Source organism: Cygnus atratus, chromosome 24 (assembly GCF_013377495.2).
Source record: "Cygnus atratus isolate AKBS03 ecotype Queensland, Australia chromosome 24, CAtr_DNAZoo_HiC_assembly, whole genome shotgun sequence".
Lineage (NCBI taxonomy): Eukaryota > Metazoa > Chordata > Aves > Anseriformes > Anatidae > Cygnus > Cygnus atratus.
The window spans coordinates 4,112,157-4,125,280 of NC_066385.1; the positions used below are offsets into that span (position 1 = coordinate 4,112,157).

General features: G+C 47.0%; 1 protein-coding gene across 1 annotated transcript in view; it reads left to right on the forward strand.

The window, feature by feature from the left end:
• PKP1 (plakophilin 1) overlaps positions 1-13,124 on the forward strand; it is a 44,800-nt gene that overhangs the window by 13,728 nt on the left and 17,948 nt on the right. The window contains exons 3-4 of the mRNA XM_035561443.1: positions 2,533-2,957; positions 11,501-11,645. Of these exons, the coding sequence (XP_035417336.1) occupies positions 2,533-2,957; positions 11,501-11,645 (570 nt within the window). The remainder of the gene's footprint in view (positions 1-2,532; positions 2,958-11,500; positions 11,646-13,124) is intronic.

Below are 13,124 nucleotides of genomic sequence, written 5' to 3' on the forward strand. Positions count from 1 at the left end.
GGGCTCCATGGCTCTGCCAAGCTTCTGACAGCCCTGCGAAATAATCCCAGCTTATACTGACTCATAAGGCACTGTGACAGGGCTCCCATCTAACAGGCTGCTGCTCTGTCCTACGAGCCCTGAGCCCTTGGAGTGGGTTCCCCGCTCCATGAGCCACCAAAGGCCACCCTGCACCTCCCCGTCCCTCGCTATCCCTGTTTCTGCGCGAGTAGCCAGGAAAATGAAGAAAAAAATGAGGATATTATCACCCTTAGAAGGATGTACTCATCCCCAGCGGTACCCCATGGCTTCCTGAAAGGTCATTTTGGCATTGTTGTGTGCTCTGGTCAAAGCAAAACCAGGATGGCGAGCACCTCTGCAGCGTGGCCACCATGAAATTTTCAGTGGGCCTGCCCCACTGCTGCAGGAGCCCCCGAGACTCATCATGTTTGCCCATGTGCCTTGTCCTTGCTCTTCTTATCGCATGCAAATTCTTTTTCCAAATCCCTGGGAGCCCTGCAGAATGCACCAAACCTGTTATCTGCCGTGCTGCAGTACTAACAGGTTTTTTCTGTATCCTCTGGAGTAAATGCAAAGAGAATTTTGTCCCCTTGCAGCAATTCACCTGTTTAGATGCAAACCTGCAGAATGAAAGTATCAAAACGACTTCTGACTTGTGCTCAAGTGGCAGAGCAATCTGGGTCCAGCGTAACTGGACTGAAGTGTTCCTTCTTATCCTGACGGCATGCCTGCTGCGCAACCCGTTCTGAGTTTTCAGCCGTTACTTGTGCAAGTCTCTGGGACGCAGCAGAGAGGATTCACTGCATTCCTGAAGATCAGTTTGTTAATGGAATTATTTGGCTTAATTAATTAGCATAATGACAATTCTGTAGAGTGTTGGAGGCAGAAATGATGCTGAGTGTGCTCAGGGCTGGGATGAAATGGGGCAGAGCAGCGGGATTAGGGTGATCCTGCATAGGACACCACGTTCTTTTTTGCATGGTGTTTCTAGGTTAGAAAAAGAAAAAAAAATGTGTATATGTATATATTTAGATAGGTACAGGACCACTGCATCAGGCACAGGCTTTTCACACCTTGTGCCATGAACTTCCATGGAAATACCAAGGTGCCAGTGCTTGACTTTTCTCTCCCAGCCCAAGGGACCCTTGGGCAGCTGTTGCAAAAAGAGGCATCCAATGTGCATCTGCTTAAAGCTCAGTGAGGAAAAAAGCCCCTGGCCCGAGAAGAGACCACAGATTAGCTTTTCCCAGATAAAGCAAAGGGAGATGAGGCAAGCCTCCAGGAGGAGGTCTCTGTCACCATCTTTATCCTTTAGTTCTTTTCATGCCTCTTTGCTCTGTTTCTTTGAGAAGTGCTTGCCTGGGTGCAGAGGGATACAGTGGAAAAACTTGGCATCATGGGGCAAACAGCACTAAAATAGCTTTAATTTTTAAACTTTCTGGAACACACACCTTTGTGACTTGTTTCCCAGGACTGACATCCAGAAGCTTTAGCATTGCAAGAGAATATTGGATCCAGTCCTGGTGTACTTGGGGAAAATCTGGAGTACTTTTGGTGAAGTGGTGGAGACATTTCAAACTGACAGCAGGACAACTAGAGCTATCATTTGTTTTGACTAATTGCAGTGGGATTTTTACTGTCTTATCCCCTTTCTTTCCTTCTTTCTTTCTTTGCTTAATTTCCTGGCTTACTCATGTCATTTCTTACATCACATCCCACATTGTTCTCAAAGTATCCCATTGTACAAGCTGACACAACACACCTTGTAATTCATAAGCAGATATTCATTGTCCCCACTGCTTTCTTGGCACAATGAGATTCAAGAATCCCTTCTTACCACTTTCTCACTCCCTTTAGTCCCTTTCTAAGGATTTCACAGGTGGAAGGGGAACAAAATACCATAAGGAAATTAAAAATAAATGCAGGCAGTGCTCGAAGGTCAGAATGGCTCAGCATTCTCTGTGATGGCAAGAGATGGGACGTGACCTTTCATGATGTGTAAGGTCTTCAGCTCCTGTGCTTATAAGTTGGGTTAGACCCCATGTGTTAGAAACAAGGCATTTGCTCTGGTAGCAGGTTCATGTTTGAGCTTTCACCTCTGATACCAAGTTCTTGGATGCCACATCCCAGTGACTGAGACCCCAGATTTCAAGGGAGGGTTTGGCACCCTTGTAAGGGCTGCAGGTAGGCTGAACTCCCAAACATTCTGATGTTTGTGCTGAGCTTGGCACATAAACACCTGGTGAACTGTGATGAGAATGAAGTATGCAGAATTCGATTCAGCTGCTCAAGGAGTTGACACTTAAAATTAGTCAGCTCAGGTGCAATGTATTTGTAGGTCTGTGCAAGGAGGCTGGTTCTGGTCTTCCTTCCAGGCTCACACAGCAAAGACCAGGAGATGGGGCCAGAAAAACCCCGGAGTGACAAACGAATTTGGTAGCTGTGATATCCATGCATGAGTGGGCTTGGCAATGCTGATTTCCATCTCAACCTTTCCTAATTTTTGTTGTCTCCCCTCTTGTTGTTGATCAGCTGTACAATGGGACCCTGAAGCGGGATGTGGAGAACCGGCGCTACAGCTCGTACAGCCAGATGGAGGGCTGGGGCAGCAAGCACTACAGCAAGGCTGTCTGCAGCCCCACCAGGGCCGGCAGCGATTACTGCTTTGTGCAGAACATCAAGAGCAGCCGGAGTGAGCCCGACCTCTACTGCGAACCACCCCGGGGCACGCTGAGGAAGAGTCAGGTGGGGGGCCGGGCAGAACACAAGGCAACCTTGAACCGCCAGAGCATCTACAGCAGCTGTAGCACTCAGCAAGGAACTACCAGGACAAGTAAAAAAATGCCAGCGCGGGCCCTCTCCTGCCCCTCCAGCAACAAGCCCGATGTGGTCTATGCCCAGCCCGTGATGAGCGGCAAGCAGGAGGTGGTTTATGGACAGACTCATTCCAGCTCCAGGTAAGTCTGCTGCCATGGGATGAACCTGAGTAAATGCTGACATCTGCTTTGGAGGTTTGTCCGTCTGAGCTAGTAACCTGAACTGCTTTACAGCCACTGGGGAGCTGGTCACCGTGCTTAATCGCATCCTGCAGTGGCACCTAAAGTGGGTCAGATGAGTCACGCTCAAAGGGCTTATTTCTCTTTATGGACTATGGAGGGAAAGCAATGTGGTTGGCTCAGTGTGAATGTCTCTGCTGCAGCTGTGGGATGCTGGACAAGATGATGGCTGGTGTCTCGGTGGTGGTATTGGCCGACAGCTCCTTTGCAAGGTGAGGGTGGGGACGTGAAGAGTGAAAATGCTGATGTGCACTTTGGGTGTCACACTGCTCTGCTTTGGCAGAAAACCAACCTGAAAAAAAAACTAAAGCTAAGGAGGTGGTTCCTGAGGGTCTGACTCAGAGCAGAGCTGAGAACCTGGTGAGCAGTCGTATTTACCCTTCTGGCTTTCCACCCAGTCCTTGCTTCATTCCCCCAGAAGATCTGATTTAGGTTCCAGAAAAAAATGAGTCAGAAACTGAAAAAAAAAAATCCTAATTGGAATTATTTACCTGGCCAGGAGAGAGGAAAGAATGGAATCTGTTCACTTCCTTCCTGTCGAGAGCATTTAGTTCCATTGGGCCAGGAATTATGGAGGATTGTCCTTTATATCTCAGTTAGCACCAGGTCACTTCTTGCAAATGTTTCCTACAACAGTAGGGAATGTAAAACAAACCAGTGAGTTTAGACTCCACCAAGCTGATATTTCTGTGCAATGCAGCGGAGGTTTCATCCCAAAATAAACCCAGCAAAACAACCAACCAACCAACAACAACAACAAGCGCCAAAACAAACAAAAACAAAAAAACACCCAACCTACCAAATAAAAAAAAAAAATCAGTGGGATTTTGATGGCATTGCAGTGATGTTTATTGAAAGCTGCCCTGATGCTGATAGCCACACTGCCTCTAACTTTGGTGCATAAAACATATTCTGGTGCTTAAGTAGTCTTGGAAAATATCTTGCTCAAGGTTGTGATGCTTTATTGGGCTAGGGGAAGAGGGTCTGCATCTTCCATAGGCGTTCCCAGGGGCTGCTGCACCACCATTGCTGCATCACTGGCAAACGGGGCTTGCTCTGCGCCACCCCAGGAGATGTCCCATCTCCCACGCAGGCACTGCAGTTTGTCACACAAACCCTGGAAGATCCTGAGATCATTTCTCGTGGTCCCTGGTGCAGAAGGGAATTTGCACGCTGCAGAATAAGTAAGAGGCTATTTAACAGGGAGTATAGCCTTTGTTACAACTCACACCAAAGGCTGGATTTTGTTGAGCTTCTGACCCAAGGTGTGTTGCAGATACTGAGAAAATCCCCCCTCGTGGTCGGCAGTGTGAGCCAGATTGTGCCCTTGTTCACATCTGAATGTTGATTTCCAGATTTCTCTGGCTAATTCTCTGCTCAACCTCCTTCATTTCACATTGAGTAGGGGAAATAGGTCCCAGAGTGTGTATGCCACGGAAGGTCACTTGCCCGTTAGCATGTTGACGTGAAGCCTTGGCTTCCCATGTGCCCAGTTCCCTTCAATTTAACACATGCAAAATTAGTCCTAGCCAACCTGGAGCACCAGTGGTATTGGCTTGCTCACTTCAGCAGCTTTGTAATTCCTCTGGAATGGGAAATGGAGACATTACATAAACTGGAAGTAACTTGTTCCAGGGAATTTCTGAGTAAAGAGCATAAAGGTGTAGTGGGAGTGATGGCAGAATGACTGAACATGGGACTGCAACTGGCTTCTGCATGGGGAAACCAAGGCTTCTGAGAAACCAGTCCCAGGCAGGCTTTTCCACTGTGCTGTGTAGCATTATAGCTGTAGACTTGGTCATTGCTTTGGAAAGATCACTAGAAGAATAATGGCACTTTCCAAAGAGAGGGAGAACTCCTGTTGCGGGAGGAATACTCCCCAGTGCCGGATGCCCTTTGGTCAGGGAGTGGCTGCATTTAGACAGTTCTCCTGGCTTGGGGCATTGCTCATCTGGCAGAACTGGTTTTGGTGTGGAAACGAGGGCTTCAAGTCCTGGGCTCAACGGGGGCTGTGTCCCCTGCGTGAATCTGATCTGGCTGGGGCACACCCCCGTGCTTCGCATGAGACTCACTGCAGAGCCGGATGGGTTTGGAGAGCAGTTTGGGCAAGCACTTCTGCTCCTGGCTCAAAGGAGTTGAGGTTGGCAGTTGTCGTCATAATTTTGGTAACATACCAAGGAGTTGTCGTCTTTGGAAAAATGATGCATTTGGGAGGCCAGCTGCCCTTACAGAGATGTGGCAGGTTGCTGTTAGCCTCGGTCTGGGATGCGCTTTTGTTGGGAAGGGGCCCTCTGGAGATGGGTTAGGACCATGCCTGGGCTCTCTTTGCTGTGTAGGACCATTTCTGGTCGGAGGAGTCTGCACTTGGAGCTGATCTGCATTTGAGTAGCCTAATCTTTGGGTAGGGAGAGGTTTGCTTGTAGGCAACCCATTATTAGCGGCTGCATGCCGGAAGAGGGCTTAGCTGGGGAATAGCTGCTAGAGTTCCCTGTCCAAGGCTCTGTTCTTCCCTTGTGTTTGGTTTTCATCCTATGAACTTCCTGTGTATGTGGATAAGTTTTCTGCAGGCTGGCAAACAGTCTCAGTGGGCAAGGGAAGGGCCTGGCAGTGTCCAGGCTCCGAGAGGCGATCTGATGGGGAGATTTCCACTGCGGTGAGAGGGGCTGGTGGCAGCGGCGAGCCACTGGGTCTCTTTATTAAGGAACTGCTCTGTAATGTGGTGGCTTTGAACAGTGTCAGTGCTGGTGCAAGAGCTCTGCTCTCGAGGTTTCTCCTGCTCCGTGTCTGATCTTCTGTTTGGATAGTGTGAGATGAAAATGGGGACATTTGGCGTTCCCAGGTAGTGAGAGTGGTGCGTGGATATCTAAATACTGGGCAGTGAGAGCTCTCTAGCTCTGGGTACCCAGCAGTCCCTCCAGCAGAAACAACATTTGGTCACAAAGTTACGTAATTTCTGGAATTGTTTGTGTTTGTGTGATTGTTTCCATTTATTGAACCAGCTTTGGCTGTATAAGACGTGGAAGAGCTGTGTCTTCAATAACTGTCTTTCAGAAGAGTCTCTCCTCTTACAGCAATGACTCTAGGTGAGGAAAGTGCCTTTCCTCCAGCTAGCTGTTGGGTAGTTTAACACCTAAATATTTTGGGGAAAAAGCTTGTGCCATAAAGTAAAACATGCTGTGGGGTTTTACTTGCCCCGTGACACTGGCTCTGGTGGTGAAATCTGAGTTTGGCACCGTTTGTTCAGGTCGGGGGGTTAAACAGTATAGGCCTGCTGCCAGAAACCTCCTCCTGAAGTCCCTTCTCTTCCACCATCCCTGTGGTTATGGCCGGGCCTCGGTGAGCAGAGTCGGGATGTCCCTTCCAGACACACTTCTCTACAGCCACTCAGGACCTTAAGCCTTTGTAAGCATTATGTGATATCTGCAACAGCATTTCCAAGCTCAGCATCTCCGTCCTGGGCTCAGTTCACAGGTTAATTTGGTGGCTCCTGCCCAAAGGCAATTACCAAAGTGCACCACACATATTTTGCCGGAATACAGCTCTCTGGAGCGAGCCCTTCTACCTGGTGGAGATGGAGGGAGACCTGCTGGTGCCCAGAGCACCCCCTTCTCCCCAGCAACCTTCTCCTTCCTGGGCTGCTGTGACACCCTGCAGATCTGCACCCTCTTGTCCTGGGAGGTGGCAGCAGCTGTGGTTTCAGCACCTAGTGAAGACACACACATGGTAGCCCCTCTTAACCACTTCCTCTGGCAGACAGCACTTTTCTGCTGTGGCAACAAACTCCAAGTGGCAGTGTGCCATCTGGAACTAGTCAGCAGCTTTTAGCTAAATACCATGAGACTGGGGAGTGAAGCTTCTACGTCCTCCTGGCTCACCAAGTAGCGATAACGAGAAGCAGTAATAAAGGGTGTGATATTTAATGCATCCTATAAATCTTTGAGTCTTTTTCCTCCTCCAGCTGGAACTCAAAGCACAGGAAGAGTAGTGCTGCCACTGGCTGATGTTGCTTTAGCTCTGCTTGCAGATGTGGTGCACTTAGTGCTTTGTACGTTGTGTTCAGATGGGACCGACAGCTCTGGCTGGGTTGGTGACACATGGTGCAAGTGACTTGGCAGTAGTCTGTGCCATATCCAACTGGTTGCATGCGCCTTGCTCCAACAGGAGGTGCCTGCATCTGAGCCAGTGCCCCCGTTGCCCCTGCGGAGATGCAGTCAGTGGCCAAGGGAGCTGAAGTCTGGGTAGGTCAGTGAGTTACCTGCTGGCAAAGTCAGTGCCTCTCCGTGCACTCCAGAGACCCAGGTGACTGCCTCAGCTGGAGGTGCTACTGAGAGGCCAGACCAAACCCAGCCCTTGTGAAGGATTTGGGGTATTCTCCTTTGTAAAGATGAAGAGGAGAGTTGGGGTGTCTGCTTGCATTCCCCAGCACAGGGGGTTGCTGATGCAGATCAGGAGCCATCAATGGGCACCCAAAATATGAGTTGTCTTCCATTATACTACGTGCACCTATGGCCTCATTTTAAGACATTGATACATTTCTCTTTGGTGTTCTCTATGCATGGGAGGAAGAACATAAAAAATGTAATTATTGCTCAGGTGAAAGCAAGTGCCTCTCAAGGGACCTGGCAATATGTAGTATTTTGGTGCAACACTGTTAAGGACCTGGCTGGTGGCTGTGGAGGAGGCTGGGGCAACCTTTTGGATCTTCAGTATTGCAAAAGCACTGTTCACGTATGGTCACATCTGCCTATGGTAACTCTGGCTTGGCCCAAGCTGAGCTGCAGCAGCCTCTGTGAGCTGTGGTTAACTTTAGGGACAGTAATTGTGTGTCCTGAAACCATATATTCCTAGGCAGAAGCTCAGTCCCTCTGGAAATGTTCTAAACAAGGAAAACACAGAAAAGTTATTGAAAGAGTCAGAAAGGTATTTATGGGGTTTTCTGATAGATCTCTTTTGGGGGATTAACCAAAGGAAATCAGTATCAAAGCACAAATTCTCCAGGACTGTGCCACACATGAACACAGAACCGTGTACAAAAGCAGACATCTTGATATTGTTTTGTGTTTATATGGGATAAGCTGCCTCTAAAAATGGCTGTTTCACTATGCTGGCTCTGTGTGATGTGAACTTGTCTGCACGGTGCATTTGCATCCAAAGCAACTACAGGGGAGCTGTGCATGATGCTGTCCTGGTGCAGTTCATACCACAGCTTGCACGTGGTGAGGATCTCCTTGTCCCTGACTCAGTGTCCATCTCCCTGGTATCTACCCACCAAGCAAAGCCCGAGGGGAAGCTTCATCTGAGCTCTCAGTGCCATCAAAACCTGGGTGGAGTCCCGTGGACAAATGTGGCTGCTTGGCATGGAGCAGCACCACTGGTTTGCTTCTGCATGGCCTGGCTCTGGGAGGCTTGGATGTGCTGGGTTCACTCAAGGTTTTGAGTGTCTTCACTCTCATTTTGTTAATGAACAATGCAATTTGTTACAGTTTTCTAGCTTCCTCTTCTCCTGGGGCTTAACAACCTTAACAACCAGGATGGAGGCTTAGATCTGCTCAACACAAACTAATCTGTTAATACAAAGTGAACAAAAGAATTTAGTATCAAACTAGAGAATTTCCCTTTCTGTGATACTGACACTCTTAAGTATTTGTTTCCCTTCCACACCTGAATCTGATCATCTAATTTGTCTCCTGATGAATCATTTCTAATTGAGGTCTCTCCTTACTCTGATTGCTTCTTTCTTGTGGAAGAAGAACAACCTTTGGAGCTCTTCCTACCAGGCGCATTGGCCCAGGTTGGAGATGGCCATGCTCCAAGAATTTGTCCTGGAGCAGACTGTTGTTCTCATGGTGTTGATCTGGATAGGAACATCCCTGACTGGCTGACGAACAATCTCCTGTTAGCATGGGCCTTGCCAGGGTGATTCTGTTCTCAGCTGGGAGAAATCACTGCTGCTTCTCCAGGGAGAGAACTCCAACAGAGCCCAGCTGCTCACCCTCAGTGAACTGCTCCTGGCAGCGAGCCAGCAGAGGAAATGGATCTTTTCCCATCTTTCCCCATGCAGAACTGGATCTGTCTGCCTAGTTTTTCCCTGCCTAAAGAGGGCTTGGACCTCTTATTAGATGGATGTGCAGGAAATTGCTTTCCTTCAATTGTTAGACAGAACAGGTATCCTTCTTTCTCATGAAAAGTGCTCCTGGTTCAGGGTTCTGTTTAACCTGGAAAATATATTTAAAAAAATAAATAAAACCACCACCAACAGACAAAACAGCATATTTACATATGCTGCATGACCACTGACCTGTTAGTTCTATTAATGTGCCTCCCTCCCTGTCCCACTGGCCCAGGTCTGAATTCTCAAGGAAGTCCCTCTGGTGCCATCTGTGCTGAGCCTGTCAGTGTTTCAGCTCTGTCGTGTGTCTCAGAGCAGATAAAAAAGATGAAGGGAAAATCACAGCATCCTGAACCTTACTGTGACTGAATCCAAACCAAAGATTTCTGAGGTTCCAAAGCTTCTAGTTTAACCTTCTTCTTTCCAATTCTGTGTTTCCCTGTTTCAAGTGGAATGGAAGCTTCTTGGAGCCATGTTTTAGTAGAGGTTCAAATGAAGAAAAATCATATGATGAAGTGATGTGTTATTCTTAGAGTAGAAATAGAAGTGAAATAGTAGAAATAGAAGTTCATCTAACTTTAGTTATTGAACACTTAATGCAAGATTTCATCTAATTTCTCTATATCAACAGAGGCAGAGCTATCTCCAGCAGGCAGGTCTTCCTGTCTTAAGATAAATGCTGAAGACAGAGAGGCAAGTTGTTCTTTGGAAGCACCTATTTCTGTCCATTGACTACACAGGGGCTTAAATGAGTAATTTAAACTAGGTGCAACTTCATATATAGTCTCTCATCATGTCTTTCAGTGCACAGCATAGTTGTTGGCTTTTGTATGGAATTTGCTATAGAGTTAGGATATTGTTCATAGACTCGTGCTGTGGGGAGGTGAGAGTCTTTAGATATTTGAGGACAAAATATTTTATCTAATTGTGAGCTGCTGGAGGTGGTGACCGTATCTGGGTGTCCTTTATAGAGCTTCATTCTTACATTTTTTTCGAACAATGAAAATGATTCTGCACACCGTGAGACTCAAAAAAAGTCACTCCCTCCTAGTAATAGTTAATATTTCAAATGTAATAGGTTCATTTAAAGATCTTTTTTTAAAAAAATCTCTGTTTTGTTAGAGTCTATTGGATTGTCTGACGATGCCAATCCATCCTAGCAAAGCCCACAGTTTCTGGTTTCATCCACTGTTATCAAAATATTTCCCATTTGCATCCTGTCACTGCTGGAACTGTAATAACCGAACAGGAGCTTGGGGTTCAACTCCTCTCAGTCCTGAACTTCATGTGATTATTTACTCTGGTGCAAATTAACACTGTGAGCTGAGATCCTGCTGCAGCCAGCTGCAAGCCCAAGGGACAAGGATGCTAAGACAACAACTTTTATTAGACTAACTGATATAATTGGAAACACAGACAAGCTTTGCAGTTCAGAGCCCCTTCATCAGTATGAAAGTATACATTTTTTCTAATTTGATGTGGTTAGGAGTCAATATCAGTAATATCATCAGGAATCAATATCAGTACTGCTAAATAAGTACAAGCCAAAGACAGCAAGACCTTGAGATTTTTAAACAAGGGGGTAAATCTCCAGGTGTTTGTATTTTACCCAAGGTTTTGCTCCTGCTCCAAGCCAGAGGTATTTGTAGCTTTCCTCCAGACTCTGCAGGTAGATTCTTTACCTATAACAGGGGATGACGACAATGACCGGCTTTTACAAAGAGCTTGGAGACTACTGACGTAAACATGCCCTGGGAGCAGGATGTCTCAGTGCTATTATTAGTATTTCATAAACTCTTTTGTTTGTCCGTTCCATCACTCCAGACATGCCTGTCACCTTTTTCTGCTTTAGCCTTCCAAGACCATTAGCTGCTCTCACAGTTTTGCTTCCACCACATCTCACATCAAAGGACAACACATTGTGGGAAAAGCATCTGCCTACTTTAGATTGTCCTAATAAACTGGCAGATGGTTTCATTCTTGTCCACTAATTCTTTCATGTGAGCACCAGTGAATACTGCTTCTCTCTTCCTTAATCCTTCTGCCTTAGACATAATAAGACTTCTAGCACCTCAACCAGAGGCTTTTATTTTCTGTCTCCCTTGTTTCTGCTGTTGGAGTGGGTCCATATTTCATTAGCCCTAGTGTTCCCTACCATATCTTTTCCACTTTTATCATCTCTTTTTTGAGACTGAGAAATGCAATAGGGATTCACAATATGGTTTATGTGATAATATTTTGCATTTTGTATTTGATTCCTTCCTAACAACAACCAGTACTGAAGTAGCCTTTTCAGCTGAGAACTCAATCAATGCTGCATTTCTCTTTAACATAGAATATGTGGTGATGAGATAGACGGCGGTACAATGACCATCCAGAAAGCCATACAACTTCTGTGCTCCTCCGATGACAAATACCAGGCCATGGGTGCTTATTACCTCCAGCACACCTGCTTCCAGGATGAGTCTGCCAAGCAAGAGGTGAGCAAATTCCTTCAGAGCTCTGCTGTCATACTGGATGTGGTGCCACATGAGGTGGATGAAATTGGTTGTCCTCAGTAGCAAGGTCCTTTTGATTTTCATGATGGAGCCTCATAACTCGTTAGTCTCACACAGGAGTTAATTAAGTAGGTTTTTTAACTATTAGTGGCCACTTTCTCTTAATAGCAGTTGGGTCAGTATTTTAACATAGGGGAATAGTTAGCAGGCAGCAGAGAAGGCTGTGACTGTGTTATCACCCTAACCCTCCGTGATACAGATTGAAGGGTTAGGGTGATAGGGGAGCAGCCACCCAAACACAGAGTTGTCTTCTGGAGGCAACTGCACCTCCTTCCACATGAATTTTCTGCTATCTCTGAGCTGTAGTGTCAGAGCCACACAAAGTTGCCCTAAATCCCACTGTGATCTTCACTGTGCGTTGCTCAATGACATTTTGGTCATCTATTCAAGCCAATGGGTTCATCACTGGTCACATACAAAGATGGTTGGCCAAACAGAAGGCCTCCTTACAGCAAAGTTCGTTTTTCTTATGCTCTTGCTCTCTGCTACTAAATTCATGGCAACGTGCAGCAAGGGAGGCAGTTTCAACGCTGGATCTGCTGTAGCAAGACTGTCACAAAAGTTTATCTCCGTCCTGGCATGTTTGCAGTCATGTAAATGTGGGTTTCTCAAGACAGCATCTGCATGAAGGTGGCTTTCAGTTTTCTGGCAGCGTGGTGGAGCTGCACATGCTGGCACAGGGTGCAGATGTGCCTCTGTGTCCCCGGTGCAGCTGAACCAAGTGCAGGGACCCCAGCCCACGTAGCAGTTGCTAATTGCAGTTTGACCACACCCTTCGTTACCGTTGAAAACAATGTGAGCACCCGCCTGTCCCATCGCTTCCCAGAAAGATGTTAGAGCAGGTATGTGAGTCATCTGAGCGCACACTTGGTTGCTTTTTTTTTTCTTTTTCAAAATGCGCTCATTCATTTCTATTGTCAGCAATTCTCCAGCCAATAAGTTTGTTTGTGCGAGCAGGCGCTCCATGTAGGCTCGTGTCCCCAGCAGACTTGACACAGGAGAAATCCTTCAGCTGGAGCACCCAGTGCTTTGGAGAGCTCACCTGTTTGTTTTTTTTGTTTGTTTGTTTGTTTTTTGAGCAGGGAATTTGCTCTGCCTTCAAACACCCATGGTGTGCACGCGGTGTCCTGCAGCTTGGGGCTCTAGCCCCTTCCCAGTGTCACCCCTGCCCATACCCTTCCCTCTTCTCTGCTGGAGCATGGCCCATTGCTGCTGGCTGCCCCTGAGGGTGTTTACGCTCTGCCGTGACCGCAGCTCAGCCTGTGATTTCAGGATGCAGATAAATTACCATGTCATGTCATTGCATTGCTATGGATGGCCCCTGTTGTAGGCAGGGCAACATTTTTGCTTGATGGAAACGGATGGAGGTAGGTGAAAGTTTGTGGGAGCAAACACATTTAC